The 15,626-nt window shown below is 47.1% G+C and overlaps 1 protein-coding gene and 1 long non-coding RNA gene across 3 annotated transcripts in view; both read left to right on the forward strand.

Annotated features, from left to right (window-relative positions):
• Nucleotides 1-1,560, forward strand: part of LOC108446135 — a 3,465-nt gene extending 1,905 nt beyond the window's left edge. Inside the window, exon 3 of the long non-coding RNA XR_001861248.1 lies at nt 1,483-1,560. This is a non-coding gene — a long non-coding RNA (uncharacterized LOC108446135). The remainder of the gene's footprint in view (nt 1-1,482) is intronic.
• A 6,035-nt stretch (nt 1,561-7,595) lies between these two features.
• The window catches only part of POPDC2 (popeye domain containing 2), a 10,973-nt gene continuing 2,942 nt past the window's right edge, over nt 7,596-15,626 (forward strand). Inside the window, exons 1-3 of one of the 2 annotated variants that reach the window (XM_008631737.2) lie at nt 7,596-8,521; nt 10,855-10,963; nt 14,236-14,596. In XM_008631737.2, the coding sequence (XP_008629959.1) occupies nt 7,977-8,521; nt 10,855-10,963; nt 14,236-14,596 (1,015 nt within the window). In that variant the 5' untranslated portion in view covers nt 7,596-7,976. Of the gene's footprint in view, nt 8,522-10,854; nt 10,964-14,235; nt 14,735-15,626 lie in introns of both variants that reach the window. The other variant, XM_008631738.2, reaches the window with a different exon arrangement.

A 15,626-nucleotide genomic window follows, 5' to 3' on the forward strand; every position in this document is an offset into this window, starting at 1 on the left:
GCGGCCCCTCCGCGCCCGGGCGTTCCCCCTTCCCGCCCGTGTGTGCGCCCTGCCCCGCCGGCCTTTCTTCCCTTCCAGGAGTGTGTGCCTCTGCCAGCGTGCGCCCGTGATTTTGGGAGCTCTCCCCACCCCGGACGGAGTGTGCTGGAGCACCCGAGGGAGGAGGGAGAGTGTGGAGAAGGAGAGGAAACTGTCTTAAAAGGATAATGTAGAAGCGAAGAGGTTAATACCTCATAGCCCCAGTTTAAAACAGGTTTCAAAGATCGGCTTTTAATGCTGTTTGTAAATCTTCACTATTATTGATTGACTGAAGCAGCACGTACTAGCAGCTGGTAACATCTTTATTGTTCAGCTGATTATAAATTACGTTCTCTTTTAAATAAAGAAAAATACTCTGGTTTTTTTGGGTCTCAGAGGATGATATTTCCCACAGAATTTCAAAATTTGACGGTGACCTATATAGCTGCATTGGTAATTATAGACTTAGTCATGATCATAGGACCTATAAAATAGTATGAAATGCACCCTCAAAATGGAGCTCCTTAGTCTATGACAGTGAATCTTTAAAGTTTAAAAAACTTTAATCTGATGACCAAGTTGTCTTTTTTTTTTTTTTTTTTTTACTTTGCTGTTGGTATAGATGGTGTTTGGTAGGTAATATAATACTGAACACTGTTTTTGCTAAATTTAGGGGAGCAGGTGTAATTACATATTACATGGTAGTGTGAAACTGAATCCAGGGCCCCCTAAGAAAAGGGTGGTAGGATGGATGTTGCTGGTCAGATGGAGTTGCCCTGGGCAGCCAGGGGACGTGTCCATGCTTGTTGTAGTAAAACCTAAGAAGAAAACTAGAGAACAGCTCTGCCATTCAGCCAAAAAGCAAGCCTGAAGTGCTTTTGTGGTATACATGATATACCAACAATGATAAGCTCTTACTTGGATGATGAGTAACATCAAAAGTTACCATATATGGTGAATAATTTTTTCAACAATAGCTGGATAGGTATTTTGGTTTGTTTTGCTTTTTGCTTCAGGGTCCCTAAAAAGCAACTGAAGTTGGACTAAAGTATCATTTACTGATCAACCTATTCTGTATTGGTCTTACTGGAGAAATTTTGTTGCTTCCCTACTGAATTATTTGAAACTGGCAAGCTCAGCATGTTTGATGACGTGACAGCCTTGTGTTGTATAACAAATCCCCATCTGGACTTGCCCAGAATAGACTCTGGCCTGTTAACAGGAAGTTCTGTTATGCCTGTTGTCAGAGTTTTAGGTGCACAGCTCCAGACTTGGGTAACTTTTTGGGATCGTTTTATATTTCCCAAAACAGCACTACCCTGGACAGGATAGACAAAAAAAAAAAAATCTCTGGACCCTAATAGCGATTTTTAATTGTCCCCAACAGTTTGTCAGTTCTGTTTCTTTGACTAAAAGTAAGTGAACATGTTTTTGTTGAATCCTGGAAATCTTTTTGTTTTGCAGCATTATTGAGAAGGGGGAAGAAAATTGTGGGCACCTGATTGAAGCTCACAAAGAGTGTATGAGAGCTCTGGGCTTCAAGATATGAGTGAGATGAGCAGGACTGAATGGGGTGAGTATGGCCTTCAGGACCTCTGCCTCTGAAGTACCCTGGCACTTCAGCTGGTGCCACTGGAAGGCCCAGAGTACTGTTCACGATGGTGTCCTTACGAGAGAGAAGGCAGAGCAGTCCTCATTGACACTGGAGTCAGCACAGCTGTCCCAGTGAGGGTGGTGAAGCCATAGGCAGTACACAGCCCCTGTGGGTCACCCTTCCGCAGTAGAGAATGGTGCTGTCTCTGTTGTCTTCTAATAGCTCCAAACCTCAATTTAGATTTCAGATGCTAGGGCACATGGGAGTTGGTTTGTGTGGGTTTGTGCTGGGTTTTTTGTTGACTGTTGAACTGTTGCTCAATATCCAGTGGAAATCCAATGTTTTGTGAAGCTGTGTTTTCTTTCTCTTCTAGATGATGTCTTTGGTGTGACTGTGTTCTGGAAAGCTGTAAAATAAGTTATTTCTGCAAGTTACTTCAAAGAACAGATATAAACAAAGAATCTATAGAGTCTTTAATGATAGAGTATGCATCACATCTGTAGCTTTTCCACTGCTAGCTCTTCACCGCTGCTATAGAAAATATATTTTTTCCTCTTAATAAAAGTCTGAAAATGACCAATGTTCCTGACTTCTGTCTCTTTTTAAGTAAAGAAATGACAGTGCCCTTCTTACTGAAAACAGTGTGCTGCAGGAATGAGAGAATGAGAAAAGCCTGCTTAATCATTAACACAGGAACACTGATTACTGTGGGGTGGTGTGGTTGAACAGAGAGGACTTCGGTGGGTTTTCCCACTGATGCAAATTGTGAAATCGTGCTAGTAACATTGCCCTCTTACAGCTTTCAGCAGTCATGCTGGAGCTTGTAGTGCTGTTTGTGACAGTAGCTGGAACTATGTTTGTATAAAGGCAACCACAGGCTTACGAAATGAACTTCCTTAGAGTCAAAACTGTATTTCATTTGCCCTGGTCAAATTCTTCTGACGGTTTTTGAATACCATTACTGAGCTTCATTCTTTATAATAAAAAAATCAGGTACTTCCCGTATCAAACTCACTTGAGCCGGTAGTTCTTCAAGGGAAAGGGAGCAGAGGATTGCTCCCTGTCACTGCAAGTGACTTGTATGTACAGGTTACTTGCCTGAAAGTAAAGCTTTTTTCTATGCTGAGTTTTTGTTGTATTAATTTTGTGCTAGGTGTGCATGGGCTTTTGTTTTCTGGCTTTGTTTTTCAACTGTATGAGATGATAGTGGGAGGGTGGTTGTTGCTTTTGATTCCTTCTTACAGTCTAGAGAAAAACAAGGTGCATTTGCTGATGTGTTACGCATGTGGGGCTTTTTGGCTTCATACTGTGTAATTGTGCAACCCTAATGTTGTTCTTCCTGTGGTGAGTTGACTTTCCTGAAGACAGTATCACTAATTACTTTTTCTTCTGATGAGTTTTCTCTTCAGAAACTGATGATAAAAAATCTATGCTTTGTCTTGATTTTTCTCTCGGCTTTGATCCTGCTGGAGGGGTGGGTGCTGTCACGATCATTTCTCTGCCTGCTGGGCCCTGCATATCCTGAGCTAGCAGTGGCTTTTGACTGAACATTTAGGATGTGACACTTGGTGCTGCCTCTGCTGAGACTCACAAGTTGCGTGAGGAGAGTTTAGACTCTTCCTCTGGGAATGTTTTGTGAAGCTCCTGTCTTGAGGCAAAAGTTGTGCCCTCACTGGCTTTCAGCCTCAGAGTACGGATGCAGGCGTGGCTCTGGCAGAAAGCATTCAAAGCTGCCTGTGGCACTGTAGCTGTTTTAGGAGCAGGACCTGGTGCTTGCTCTTCTTGGTGTTTATTACTGTCTTGAGGTAGAAACTTGAATGAGGTAGAAACTTGAATAAGGTCATTTCTTGTTGAACCATTGTGTATCAGAGCTTGAACTGAAGAGAACGCTGAAAGGTGGATGAGCACCAGCTTTGTGGTAGGATGGTTTCTGCAGCAAACTGTGGAAATGTTGCTGCAGAATAGAACAGGGCAGGGAGTGGCCAAGTGAGAATGGAGTTTATATCAGGTCAAGAAACGAAAAAATATTCCTGCACAATTTTACACAAATTCTGTTCACTGAAGAATTGGGATGTTTAGACCTCTATGAGGGTAAAAGCATGGCAAGTACTTTAGAAAGTTTTTGGAAATAAGATGAGTGGGATGTTAATGTACCTGTGTGCAACAGGTACAGAAAGGATACTGGACAACTCTATACTTAAAGCAACAACGGAAAAACCTTGTAGTCAAATCAAATTCCTTGCTGAGCAGCTTCATGTCTTACTATGGTATTCCTGTGGAGGGGATTCAGGGCTTCATTCAGCGAGTGGGAGTTCCTGTGTTACTGCTCACTGACAGTCTTGGTGCCAGACACTGCCCTGCACAGGGTGGTGTGTACCTTGGTGTGAAACATGGCAGTAGCAGGAAACTTGACTAAACTACAGAGCAGTACAGCTAGATACAATACATGCCATCTTTGAACCTTTGTGATTCACCGTGGGCTTGTCTGGAGTAGGCTTGACACCTTCCCCAGCAGTTGTAAATCAAATGTGGATATTTTGGAGCTACAGGGTTTATTTGTGTGTAAGTAACAGTTTTGCAGACAAATGCCAGCAATGCACTATATCATAAATAAAAAAAGAGGTGATTTCAAACCACCACGGTCTTCAGTGTCCTCAACACAGGTGATTGAACTAGTTTTCAGCTTATGGGATCAGTAGTGAACCTGTAGATTTCCTAAGGGATGGACAAAATAACCAGTCATTCAGCTACTGTGAGATTTGGGACTGATAATCTCTGTGTGGTGTGGCTTTCAAGGACAGAGGATTTATTTGCCAAACATAGTGCAGGCTGTACCTGCATTGCATCATCACATGCAGCTGAATATTAAGTGCTACTGGTTGAGTCCGTTTTAAGTGGGAAAATCAGTGAAGTATCTGTTTCCACACTGCCTGTTTCAGTGCTGGAAAGCTTGATGTCTATTTTCCTTCTTCACAAACACATCTTGTAGTAATGCTTATGTGTTTACTTCCAGGGAAGGGTCTTAATGCTGCTCCAGTGTTTTCTATGAACTTGCCATCTTCATTCCAAGTTGTTTCCAACTTTGGTATGGCCCTTTCCCATTGAATCAGTATTAGCTTTTGAACACTCATCTTGGATGAACCAGCATCTCTGGAAGAAAGACACTCTAATCCAAGGCAAGGCTTGAAAATAAAATGTCTTTTTGGCAATAAGAGGATTTTTTTACTTTTGCTGGATGGAAAACTGAAAGTGCTGTGCAGATGATCTGTATGGTCATGGTACTGTCAAGCCAGAAAGGAAGATTTAGTCTTGGTGGTTCAAACACTTTACAAATCTTCCTTTTAGAAATTTGGGTCTGAAAACACTAAATTGATCTCTAGTATGTGCTTCGAGATCTGCCTTGTAAAATGCTGTATCATTCTCTCTACAATGTCACTTTGGGACCCAACAGAAAAGTTGTATAGTTTCTAATGAGAGCTTTGGGCTGTTACTGCTGTGGGTTGAAAGCTTCCTGTCTGCCTTCCACAGAGAAGTCACAACAGGTTGTCTTCACCCACGGTGCTAGCTCCGGCATCACTGCAACACCACTGTTTATGTTCTGGAAGATGTCAGATGAAGGACTTCTTTTGTCCTAATGAGTCAGTAACTGTGGGATATGCCCAGCCCCTGCCCTGGAGGGATCTCTGCTGAGATAAGAGATTTTGCAATTGCCCAGCAGGACTCCCTGGAAAGGCAACCACTTCTTTGGTCAGGGTGAGAAAAGACAGACCCACAATCCTTTAGGAGACCCTATGCAGATCCTTTGTAACCCATTGGTCTTCACCCATCCCCTGTATCCCTATAAAAGCTAAGGCCTCTGCCCCTGTCAGAGAGCGTCCCCATTGGTGTTTGTAGAAGCAGTGTTTGTAGGGCCTAGGTATGGTTTTATATTTTTTCCTGGGAACCACTTCGGGCCAGATGGTAGCTGGACACAGGCATAGCCTCTCCCCCAGGTAATCAGTTGGAAAGGCCCAGAGACCTGGTGTGATTCTGGGTCCTTCACCAGCAAGTAACACTGTGTTCTAGTTTATTTTCCACTCAGGCATTTACCTAACTGAAGAATGAAATTAATGACTTCCTTTTCTTCCACTTTCTTTGATGTTGCTGCAAAAGGGTTTTGGTGGTATGAAAAGGTAGGAGAAATTGCAATGGTGCTTCTCAGGATGCTTCCTCTAATGTAGTTCTACATTTCTATTCATAGCAGTTCAGTTTTGTCTCACAGATCTTATGTAAAGTGTCTTTCTCCTAAGTGTTCACAATCTTGACATCCCAACTCCCCATTTTATCAGATGTCAGCCTATCTTGGAGACGAGGCTCCTTACAATATGGATTTTTTGCAGAGGCCTAAAGGTAGACAAGTTGTTGTTGGGATCATATAGCGAGTATATGGCAATGATATGAAAAACAGAACCCAGATCCCAAGATTTTTATTGTAGTGCTTAGGCTATAAGATCATCCTTCCTGCTTTGCAGAGAAGGTCAAGAGAAAATTCCTAATTTCCCCATAACTCTTGCAAATGAGTGCTGTTTTGCTTCAGTAAGTAGGATTTATTTCTTCACTTCACTTAGTTAAGGGGCCACTGAAGACCAGGTTCCCTGTTACACTTTACCCTTAACAGAAGGCACCTTTCTGAATGGACTGTACTCACCCTGTGCAAAGCTTAATTTGTGTTCTTTCCTTCCCACATGGCAACCTGCCAGGATGGCTCTTAGGATCCATGCAGCTCTGTATTGCACGTGGCCTAATCATTGCAGAAGTAAGATTGTACTGGCCGACACCATGATTAATTCTTTAAGGTTGCCATAAAGTATTGCTGCAGCCTTGCCCAGGAGACAGTGTTATTCCAGAGCACTATTAGCAGGAGAGGCAATAAGTGTGTCTTTAACTGAATGGTGCCAGTGGGAATGGTATGTTAGGCAGGGCAGCTGCAAGCTCGGCCTGAAACATGACCACCCTTGAAACCCTATCTCTACCCCACTGACCTGTGCAGGCTGACTTCATACTGTGTTGGGAGACCACGTGGGTTGCGTCAATGCCTGAAATGTAACTGCATCCTGGCAGTGGGGCAGATCCTGCCTGTGTGACTGATAACGTGTTACTTGAAGCAGAGGAGGAGGAATTGCATTTATGCATGTTTTGTGTAGCTGACCGTGGAGGACTGACCTCAAAGGCTTCCTCTTGTGCCTGTGTCCTGGGTTACCTGAGTGGGAAGTGTTGGCTGTCCTCTTTGGACTAAATGAAGGTCTGGGGCAGGTTCCAAATAGCTATTAAAAAACTGAAAATGTGAGATGATGTTTCTCAAGAGTGCTTCTCAACAGAGCCTTTAATCCCTCAACTAGGATTTCCCCACAAAACATGTTTCCAAGTGTTACACACTCTCAAAGCTTTTGGCAGAATAGTCTTGTCTTCATGATAGATGAAACTGGGTGCCAGAGGCTTGTTTGCTCTCGTTTTATCCCTTGCATTCACAGTTCTCTGGCTGTGCAGATCTTTTCCTTGTGCCCCTTGATCTAAAACACCCCATGAGAGGGAGCTCCCTGGTGTAAGAGGGGGCTGTGATGCGCCTGGAAAGTATTAATTGAGAGCCTTCTCTTCTCTTCTCTTGCTAAGTCCCTGCCACAGCTACGAGCCACAGTGGGAATAGGGGGTAACCTTTTTCCTTTTTTATGCTGGGTGAAAGTCACTCTCTCGCAGGAGTGCAGGGCGGTGGAGAGCCCGATGTGTGACTGGAGCTCGCCACAATAAGCTGGTTGTTTTCCCTTCTCCTCTCCCCTCCTCGCGCTGCGCTGGGCTTATCTGGCCGCCTAAGTTATGTTAAGTAGCGGGTGCATGCTTGCTCTCTGTTCTCGCTGCTTTTGCTCCTTGGATTTCAATTCCAAACATGGTTATCCATTTGGGGTCTCTCTCCGTTCCACTGCCAAGAGATACACATTCCACACTCAACACCAGCTCCCTCTGCTGCTCTCTCACGGTTGCTATTCCATTTGCCGGAGCGCAGGCGAGACAGAGTGCACGGAGATTTCTGTCCTGTGAGTTTTCCAGCTAATGGCCTCTACTCTTTTTTTGACTGAGCTCTTTTGGCCTCACGTTTGCCAGCTTCTTTTCTCACCATTGTGGCTAAGAAGGGGGCCAGCTGACAGTTTGTGAGTCACAAAGAGGAGAAGCGAACCCTTTTGGAATTTTTCGGGTGCAAAAACATTTGGCAGCGCTTTTTTAACATGTCGCTCTGAAGCAGTGCTGTGGGACCAGACAGTGCTGAGGAGGAAGAGAGGAAGAACGGCTATCCAGCAGCCCTGGTTTCAAACCTCTGCAGCACCCTTTGTGTATGACAATTCACTTTGAGCGCAGGACGGCTGGGGAGGGTGGGGATTGGGGAAGGATGAGCGCAAACAGCCCCTCTTGGGAGCAGGCTGTTCTCCGGCCTCCGGTGTGTGATGCCTGGAAGGAGATTATGGAGGAAGCAGCCTATCAGCTGGCCAGCTGCATTGTCCTCCTGGGTTACATGGGGGGAAGTGGCATCTTTGGGTCCCTCTATATCTTCGGCCTCCTGGCCCCAGGCTACTTGTGCTATGCTCTGTGGGGCTGGCTGAGCGCTTGTGGGCTGGATATCTTCATCTGGAACATGCTGCTGGTCCTCGCCTGCTTGCTTCAGCTGGCTCACCTGGCTTACCGGCTCCGCAGAAACACCATCCCGGAAGAGTTTGACCTCCTCTACAAGACCATGTACCTGCCCTTGCAGGTGCCCCTGGAAGTCTACAAAGAAATCGTGAAGTGCTGTGAAGAGCAGGTCCAGTCGCTAGTCAGAGACCAGAATTATGCGGTGGAGGGCAAGACGCCCATTGACCGCCTCTCATTGCTGCTGTCTGGCAGGTAAAGGCTCCCCTCTTTCTGAACAAAGTCTGACAGCAAAGTGCTGTGGCTTACTGTTATATTTTCACCCTCTGTAGGGTGAGGATTGTGTCCTTCCCCTGAAGAGGATCTGAGATATGCATCAGTTTGTTGGGGAAGGGGGAAATTTGCTTTTTGGGGGGTTAGTTTTCTTCTGTTTTTCTAACTTAAGACAATTGCAGGGAATGGTTTGCAGACTCAAGCTATGGGCAATGAAGTAGCCAGCTCAGCCTTACCTGTGATACTTTTGATGAATCCTTACCCCTTTCTCTGTCATTTTGAAGTGATCTTATTTATGATGGGAGCAGACTGGCTGTGAGAAAGTGTTTCTCAAGGCAGGAGGGCAGTGTCTGGACCTGTGGTCTCTGTGGGTACCAGGCACACCTCTGTGATGTGAAGAGCTGTGTGCTGAGTGTGCTGAGGCCTCAGTTCACCTGCTCTCCCTGGCCAGCAGTGTTCAGGGAGAGGTTCCTGTTCCCAACATCCCAGCCCTCAGGGCTTTGACATTTTTCACTTTGAGCATCATTTCATCAAAAGAGAAAGTATTCTCCTGTGGTGGATCCTGCCTAATCCGGTGTCTTTCTTTCCCTGTGCTGTCAAGCATTTGTGATACTCCTTCCTCTGGACCACCAAGGAGAGCCTCAGGGACCTCTAGACAGTCTCACTGGAGATTTGATTGAATGAACTGTGCTGATCAAGTACTGGCATTTATTCACCTGAGATCCTGTGGCATGCCTGTAGCAGGATATCTACTTAATGATTTGCAAAATCCAGATGCATACAAATAGCAATAGTGTTGGCTTCCAGGCTGCTGCCAGGAACTTGGCACTAATGTTATGTAAGAATGGGAAAGGAAGAAGATCTCTAAATAGGAGCAGTGCTGAGCTGCAGGAGGTGTGTCTCACAAGGATTTTCCTTTGGGAATACAAAGCATCACTTGGGGCCATGTTTTACTGCAGTGGCCAATCCTCTCTGGTGAGGGAGTGTGCAGTGAAGAATGGCTGACCTTCCTTTTTTTTGATGTTGGTCCCTTTTCTAAGATGTGTTAAGAGCAGGATGTTGAATGGCAAAGCACTGGAAGGTAATTTGGTATGTGCATTTCCATTAGTGCTTGCCCTTACCAAACATCTCTGCTGAGCAGTTGGCTCTGAAGTTTACTGTATCTGCAAATAATATTGATGGGGAAGAGTCTGTGCTGTCTTAACCTGCACTGGATAATGTGATGCTGCTCTGTGGACATGGAAGTGCTGCAACAGACAGTAAGGTGGTGATGGTGGGTGGTTGTTGGGCTCTCTTTTGCAGTGGGAACTATGCATCTTGGCTGGTACAAGATGCTCCATGGAGATGGGAGTGGATTTACATTTCCTGGTACCCACTGTATTGCCTTGTGAGGTCTTTGCTGACCCAGCACAGCATTGCTACTATTATGGTGCTCTCTCTTTAACGGAACAAGTGGGTTCTTGGAAATGCAGAATATGCCTGGATCAGGAAATGTGCCTTGCAATCCCTGACCCTTCCAGGCAGCACTGCCAGCTGATTAGAAGCCAAAGGTAAACTGAGTCTTCTAACTCCTGAAGGCAAGAAATGCCTTTGTGGATTGTACAACAGGGGTACAGGGTGATGGGAAAGCAAGAGGCCCCAAGTCTGGTGATGCAGAGCTATGAATAGAACTCCAGAGCACCCTGCCATTGTCTTTGCTCCAGGCCTGTGCAGGTCCTTCCCTATTCCCACAGCAGAGCTGAGTGCATGTTTGACCTTGACACTGGCAGGCAATTGTAGCAAAAGTAGGCGAAAGGGATACTTAGAAGGCCAAGAGAAAGTGAGCAGTAATGTGCAGCGAACGATGAGCTCACAGGGTGGTCTGTCAGGAACCATGGGCAGCATGATTTTGGGGGATTCTGAGTGTAATGACTTCCCAATACCGAGACAGGGGATGCCTCTGTGCAGTCCTGGGGATGGTAGGAAGACACAAGCACAAAGAGACACAGGCTGGCTTAGAAGTACCTAGAAAGCAGCAGCAGTCCTGTGGGCTGAGAAGTCCTGGGTTAGGACCAAACATTGCACCTGTGAGGGCTGTCTTTGTAGCAAGAAACAGAAAACAGATGAAATATGGGGAAGTGGCAGCAAATAGTTTCCCACAGAGAAAGGAGGGATAGCCTCATCACTAAAGCACCTGCAGCTGTCCCAAGAGCATACAAGACGTGTGTGAGACAAGTATTTCTTTCCTCCCTGGTGGGACACACTGTGTGAGCCATCAGGTTTGTGTGACACCTGTTTTGTGGCCTAAGCCTGTGTGCCTCACCTGTCCCCTGCAGGATCCGAGTGTGCCAGGATGGACAATTCCTTCACTACGTCTTTCCATACCAGTTTCTGGACTCTCCAGAATGGGAGTCACTGCGACCCTCTGAAGAAGGAACTTTCCAGGTAACCCCAGCTCAGCTTCACTCCTTGCTGCTTTGCTGCATGTCTGAGAAGGGGATGGAGGGGCCTCATTACGCCATTCAAAGCTGACCAGGAATACTTTCCTCCCCTTCCTGGTGGTTTAGCCAGCACAGAGTTGTGTGGTCAGCTGTTTTACCTTTTTTTCCACCTTGTTCTGAAGACCTCAGGGCATGCTCCTACTATCTGCTGATAGCAAGGAGGGTGGAGAATGGTGCTCCTTCCACTTTGTCAGGGAATGGAGGTGTCAAATTGCTGGCTCTCTTCCATTATGGTGTTCCCTAGTACGTATACTGATGAGTTTGCCCTGCACGCTGCTAGCAGGGTGCATTGTGCTAGCATCAGGATGGCAGCCGTGGCAATATGCAGCAGTGATGTAAATCCATAAACATCCTGTTCCTCACAGAAGTTTCTGATGGTCATGTGTTTTGGGTGGAGAAGCAGAAAGGATGATTCACACCCCAATATGGTTCTTTCTGAGCAGAAAAATCCCCTGCTCAGAGGCCAGACCAATTCTCATTTGCAGTAACTGAAAGGATTTTGGCCTTGCTGTCAACACCCCACAGTGTTTCTTTGGCTTTCCTTCTGGAGAAGATTACTTAAGCCTACATTCCTCTGTCTTTAACTCACATCTCAGGATGGCCTGATACCTGTCAGGATGTCAATCTTGATTATGTCAATTAGGGCATATGAGAAGGGATTTTGCTAATCCCTTGGGAGCACCATGGTCGTGAGGGAATGATGCTTTCTCATGAGGGTAGCCCCAGGCAGACTTGGTTAAACTAGGGCAGCTCTCCAAATCTGCTTTCCTAGGCTCTGAATTTGGCTCATGTGTGAAAGGGTCAGGGTGATTGCTCCTGAAAACAGTGCCATTGCCAGTGGTTACGGCTGCAGGAGATAGCTGTGGCACAGGGCTACAGATGGTGAGCAGAAATAGGGATGTCGGACCAAGGTAATGAAGCAGAAAAGCTTGTGTATATACATATATGCGTGGCTATACTAGAGCTGGTGGTATCTCATGTTTTGCACAGGTCTTCAGTCTGGCAGCAGACTGCTGCTAGCTCCTGGGCTGTATTTGCCCAAGAATCCAGCAGGGAGAGTGATGGCTGCCCAGTGCTCCAGGCAGGGAAATGGCTGACTGCAGTGGCTGACAGCAGGCACGCAACCTGTAAAGACATTCACAGCATTTTCAGAGCTAATTTCCATGGAACTGAATGTTCCCAGACCTCCTGAGGGTCTTTATCTGTGGTGTTGGAGACAGCTTGGGAGCAGGCTGGTGCCGGGCTGCACTAGCCCTGCCAGCACCATGCTCTTGGCACCTTTCCTGCTCTGCAAGACAGGGCTGGTCAGTGAGGTCAGCTGTGCCTGGCACCAGAATGGGGAGGTAGAGCCCTAGGTAGGGAGGGCCACGTGCTGGAAATGCCTAAATGCCACATCTGCTTACTGAGGAGCATGAAGAAGTAGCAGCTGTGTGAGACCAGCAGTCATCGGGTGTGACTTGAGCAGTCCATGTACCTGGAAGGACCTTACTCTTGATGCCCATGCTTAATTGTCATGATGTGCTGCTTTTGGCAGCTGTTTAACCCACTAGTCCTCACCTGAGCAGTTAATAAAACTCTCTCCCTTATCTCAACCTTATTCCTAGCAATGCAATAATTTGGTTTAAAAAGTGCATGTTGAACTCTGGGTCTTTGCTGGAGGAGGGCATGGAAGGTTTTTCTTGCCCAAGGTTTTGCTTTCCCCATGGCTCTCTGGATTGAACAGTTTCAATTCTGAGCCCGTTGAAAAATGGCAGAAGCATGACTTGGTCTACAAGAATAGCTGGTTTCCTTGAGCTTTCTGCTTTGGGTGTCTGCTTCCCACAGGACTGCTGGATCGCAGTGCCTGAAGGAGTTTGGTTTCAGGGCTGGCACTTTCCCCCAGAAGGCTGAATTACAGGCTCCTGCTGATGCTGGAGCACTTGTGCCAGGAGGGATTAATGAGTGAAATCTGTCTTGCTGTCCTGGTTGGGTGGCAGGTTTGCTTACTGCATCTCAATCCCTCAAAAGAAGGGATCACTTTTGATCACTGTGTCAGAAGTTGGTTCGGAAAATGAGTTTCCGTTCACTTCAATTTCCTTGTGACCCTTCTTTTTGCTTGCCTGGCCTGGGAAAGTTCTCAGGTTTTATCTCCTATATTTCTTTCATCAGACAGCTGTTTGCAGGGCAATGGCATTAAATATCAAACCCAAGGACACACACATGCGGCCAAGCCATGTTCAGCTTCCCAGTGGCCCTCTGCCATGGTGGCTGACCAAGGAGACCCCTGGGTATAGAGTGAAAGGGAGCCCCTGGGATATTTTGGCTCTGGCACTTATTCGCATGCCAGTGTCTCCATTACACTCGGATGTTCTTCTTTGGCCCAGGGCAGTTTGACCCTTCCTGCATTTCTTGTCTTTATTGTTATTATTTATTATAATATACACTTACATACTATATAATGTTTTTTACTGGAACTAGTCTTGTCCTACAGCTAGGGGGAAAAAGTCTCTCTTTACATTGGCAAAACAAGAAACAATACGAAATGTTCTCTAAAATCAATCCAATAAACCGTCATGAGTTTTTTATATATACACGAACACAATAAAACCTCATTATTTCCTCTCTCACTGATCTGTGCTGCCATGTTCTTCAAGGCCATTCAGCCCTACAGAGTCCAGCAGAACTGCTGAGACAGGATGTCCCTCTGGCATAGGATGACCAGGCAAGACTTTCAGGTGGCCCTTCCAACACTCAGGGCCTTCTGGGGCTGTGCAACCCAGCAGCAGAATGGGTCAGCAGCCTCCCCCAGGGCTACTTGCTGGCAACTCAAACTGGCTGGGCATGCAGAAACATCCCCCTCTGTAGCATTTCTGTGGGGGGATAGGGGTGTCTGTGCTGCCCTGTTCATTTCAGCTACATCCCTCAGAGGTCAATAGGGAGCACTGTTTGAATGCAAGAGCGTGAAACGTAGCCATCCATGTGGCTGGGTTAAATGAGGATGTGGTACTAATTGCATAGGAAAATGGAGTCTTTGCGTCCTTAGGGAGAGGAAACAGCAGCGGGTAAGGATTTATCCAGTCGTTAACCAGGACAATCTGGCTCTCCAGCCCCACCATCTCCAAGGAGAATAGGCACCAAAGGGGCTGAGGGCCTTCCCTGGAGTGAAGCACATGGCTCCAAGGTGGGTGACCCCTGCCCAGGCAGTGGGACTGACTCCACTCACTCTCTGCCTCACAGGTCACGCTGACAGCCGAGACCGATTGCAGCTACATCACTTGGCCCAGGAAGAAGCTGTATCTCCTCCTGAGGAAGGACCGCTACATCGCCCGGCTCTTCTCCTCCCATCTGGGCTACGACATCTCGGAGAAGCTCTACTCCCTCAACGAGAAGCTCTTCGCCAAGTTTGGCCTTCGCTTCGACATCCGTTTGCCCAGCCTCTACCATGTCCTTGGGCCAGCCTCCTCTGAGGGGGAGTCGGAGGACTGTGAGGAGCTGCTGCCTGCCTCTGGCCAGGCCAGCGTCTCTGAGCCGCAGCCGCCACCGCTGCCACTGCCGGCTTCACGCCCCCGGGCGTCCCGGCCTGACAGTGACCTGCTGGGTGAGGACTCCACCAGTCTTGTCTTGGAAGATTTTGCTGAGTTGCCGGGGTCTTTTATGGACTATGTGAGCGAAGGGGAGTATATGAAGTGAGGGCACTCCTGGCACGGGCACACCTCACCCTGTGTGGGACCCTTGTGTAAGTACCCACTTGCAGAGCAAGTCTTTCCCGTGATGCATCTGCCTGGACAGAGCAGTGCCTGCCATTTGCCATGGGTTTGCACCTCTGCAATGTTTTTTTGGCCTGCTGCCCTAAGGAATCCTAGAAGGTGGGCTCAAGCTATGTGATTTTCTTAAGGAAATGCAGGAGGGCAGAGACTTGGCTCCAGGCACCAGTTGTACTGTGGGGTAGAAGGGCCAGTAACCTGACCATAGAAAGCTCTTCCCTGCCCAGTTCTCTCCCCATCCCTCAGGAGAGGCAGAAAAACTGAAATGGTGTCTAGGCTGGCAGGTGGTACACGAATGGTCACAGAGACCATGAGGTAGAGCTATGCCAGGAGATACTCCAGTACTGAGCTGAGCAAGAGCTCTGCAGGTGAGAGAGCCCACATCCCAGGAGATGCCAACAGGACTAGAAACAGCTCCAGGGTTTATAGCCGATTGGTAGCCAGGAGTTGCTATCAACCCTGCAAGTGCTCAGTCTGGACAGGGGGAGAAAGCTCAGAGTCCTTCCTCTCCCTGCCCATTGCAGCTCATCCCAGCATTTGATCTGTTCTCCTTGTTTCTGCTGAGATCCCTCTCTGCCAGATCAGTAAGGTAGTGAAAAGTCTGCCCTGGGTGGTATAGGTCTTGCCTCCAGTCACTCTGGGTGGACTGACAGGCTAAACATTGTTTTAAGATGCCCCAAACTCTGCTTTCCAATGAGTGGGAATTAGTTGCTCTCTTCCAAAATGCCAGCTCAGGGAAAAGCATTACTGTGCCTGGTGGCTGTTGGGGCAGAGGAACAATGCAGGCAAGCAGAAATAGATGGGAGAGTGGCTCGTGCTTGAAATTCAAATCCAAGTGGCCAAGAGAGAAATTCCAGCCTGAGC

This window comes from Corvus brachyrhynchos, unplaced genomic scaffold (assembly GCF_000691975.1).
Source record: "Corvus brachyrhynchos isolate BGI_N302 unplaced genomic scaffold, ASM69197v1 scaffold3, whole genome shotgun sequence".
Classification (NCBI taxonomy): domain Eukaryota; kingdom Metazoa; phylum Chordata; class Aves; order Passeriformes; family Corvidae; genus Corvus; species Corvus brachyrhynchos.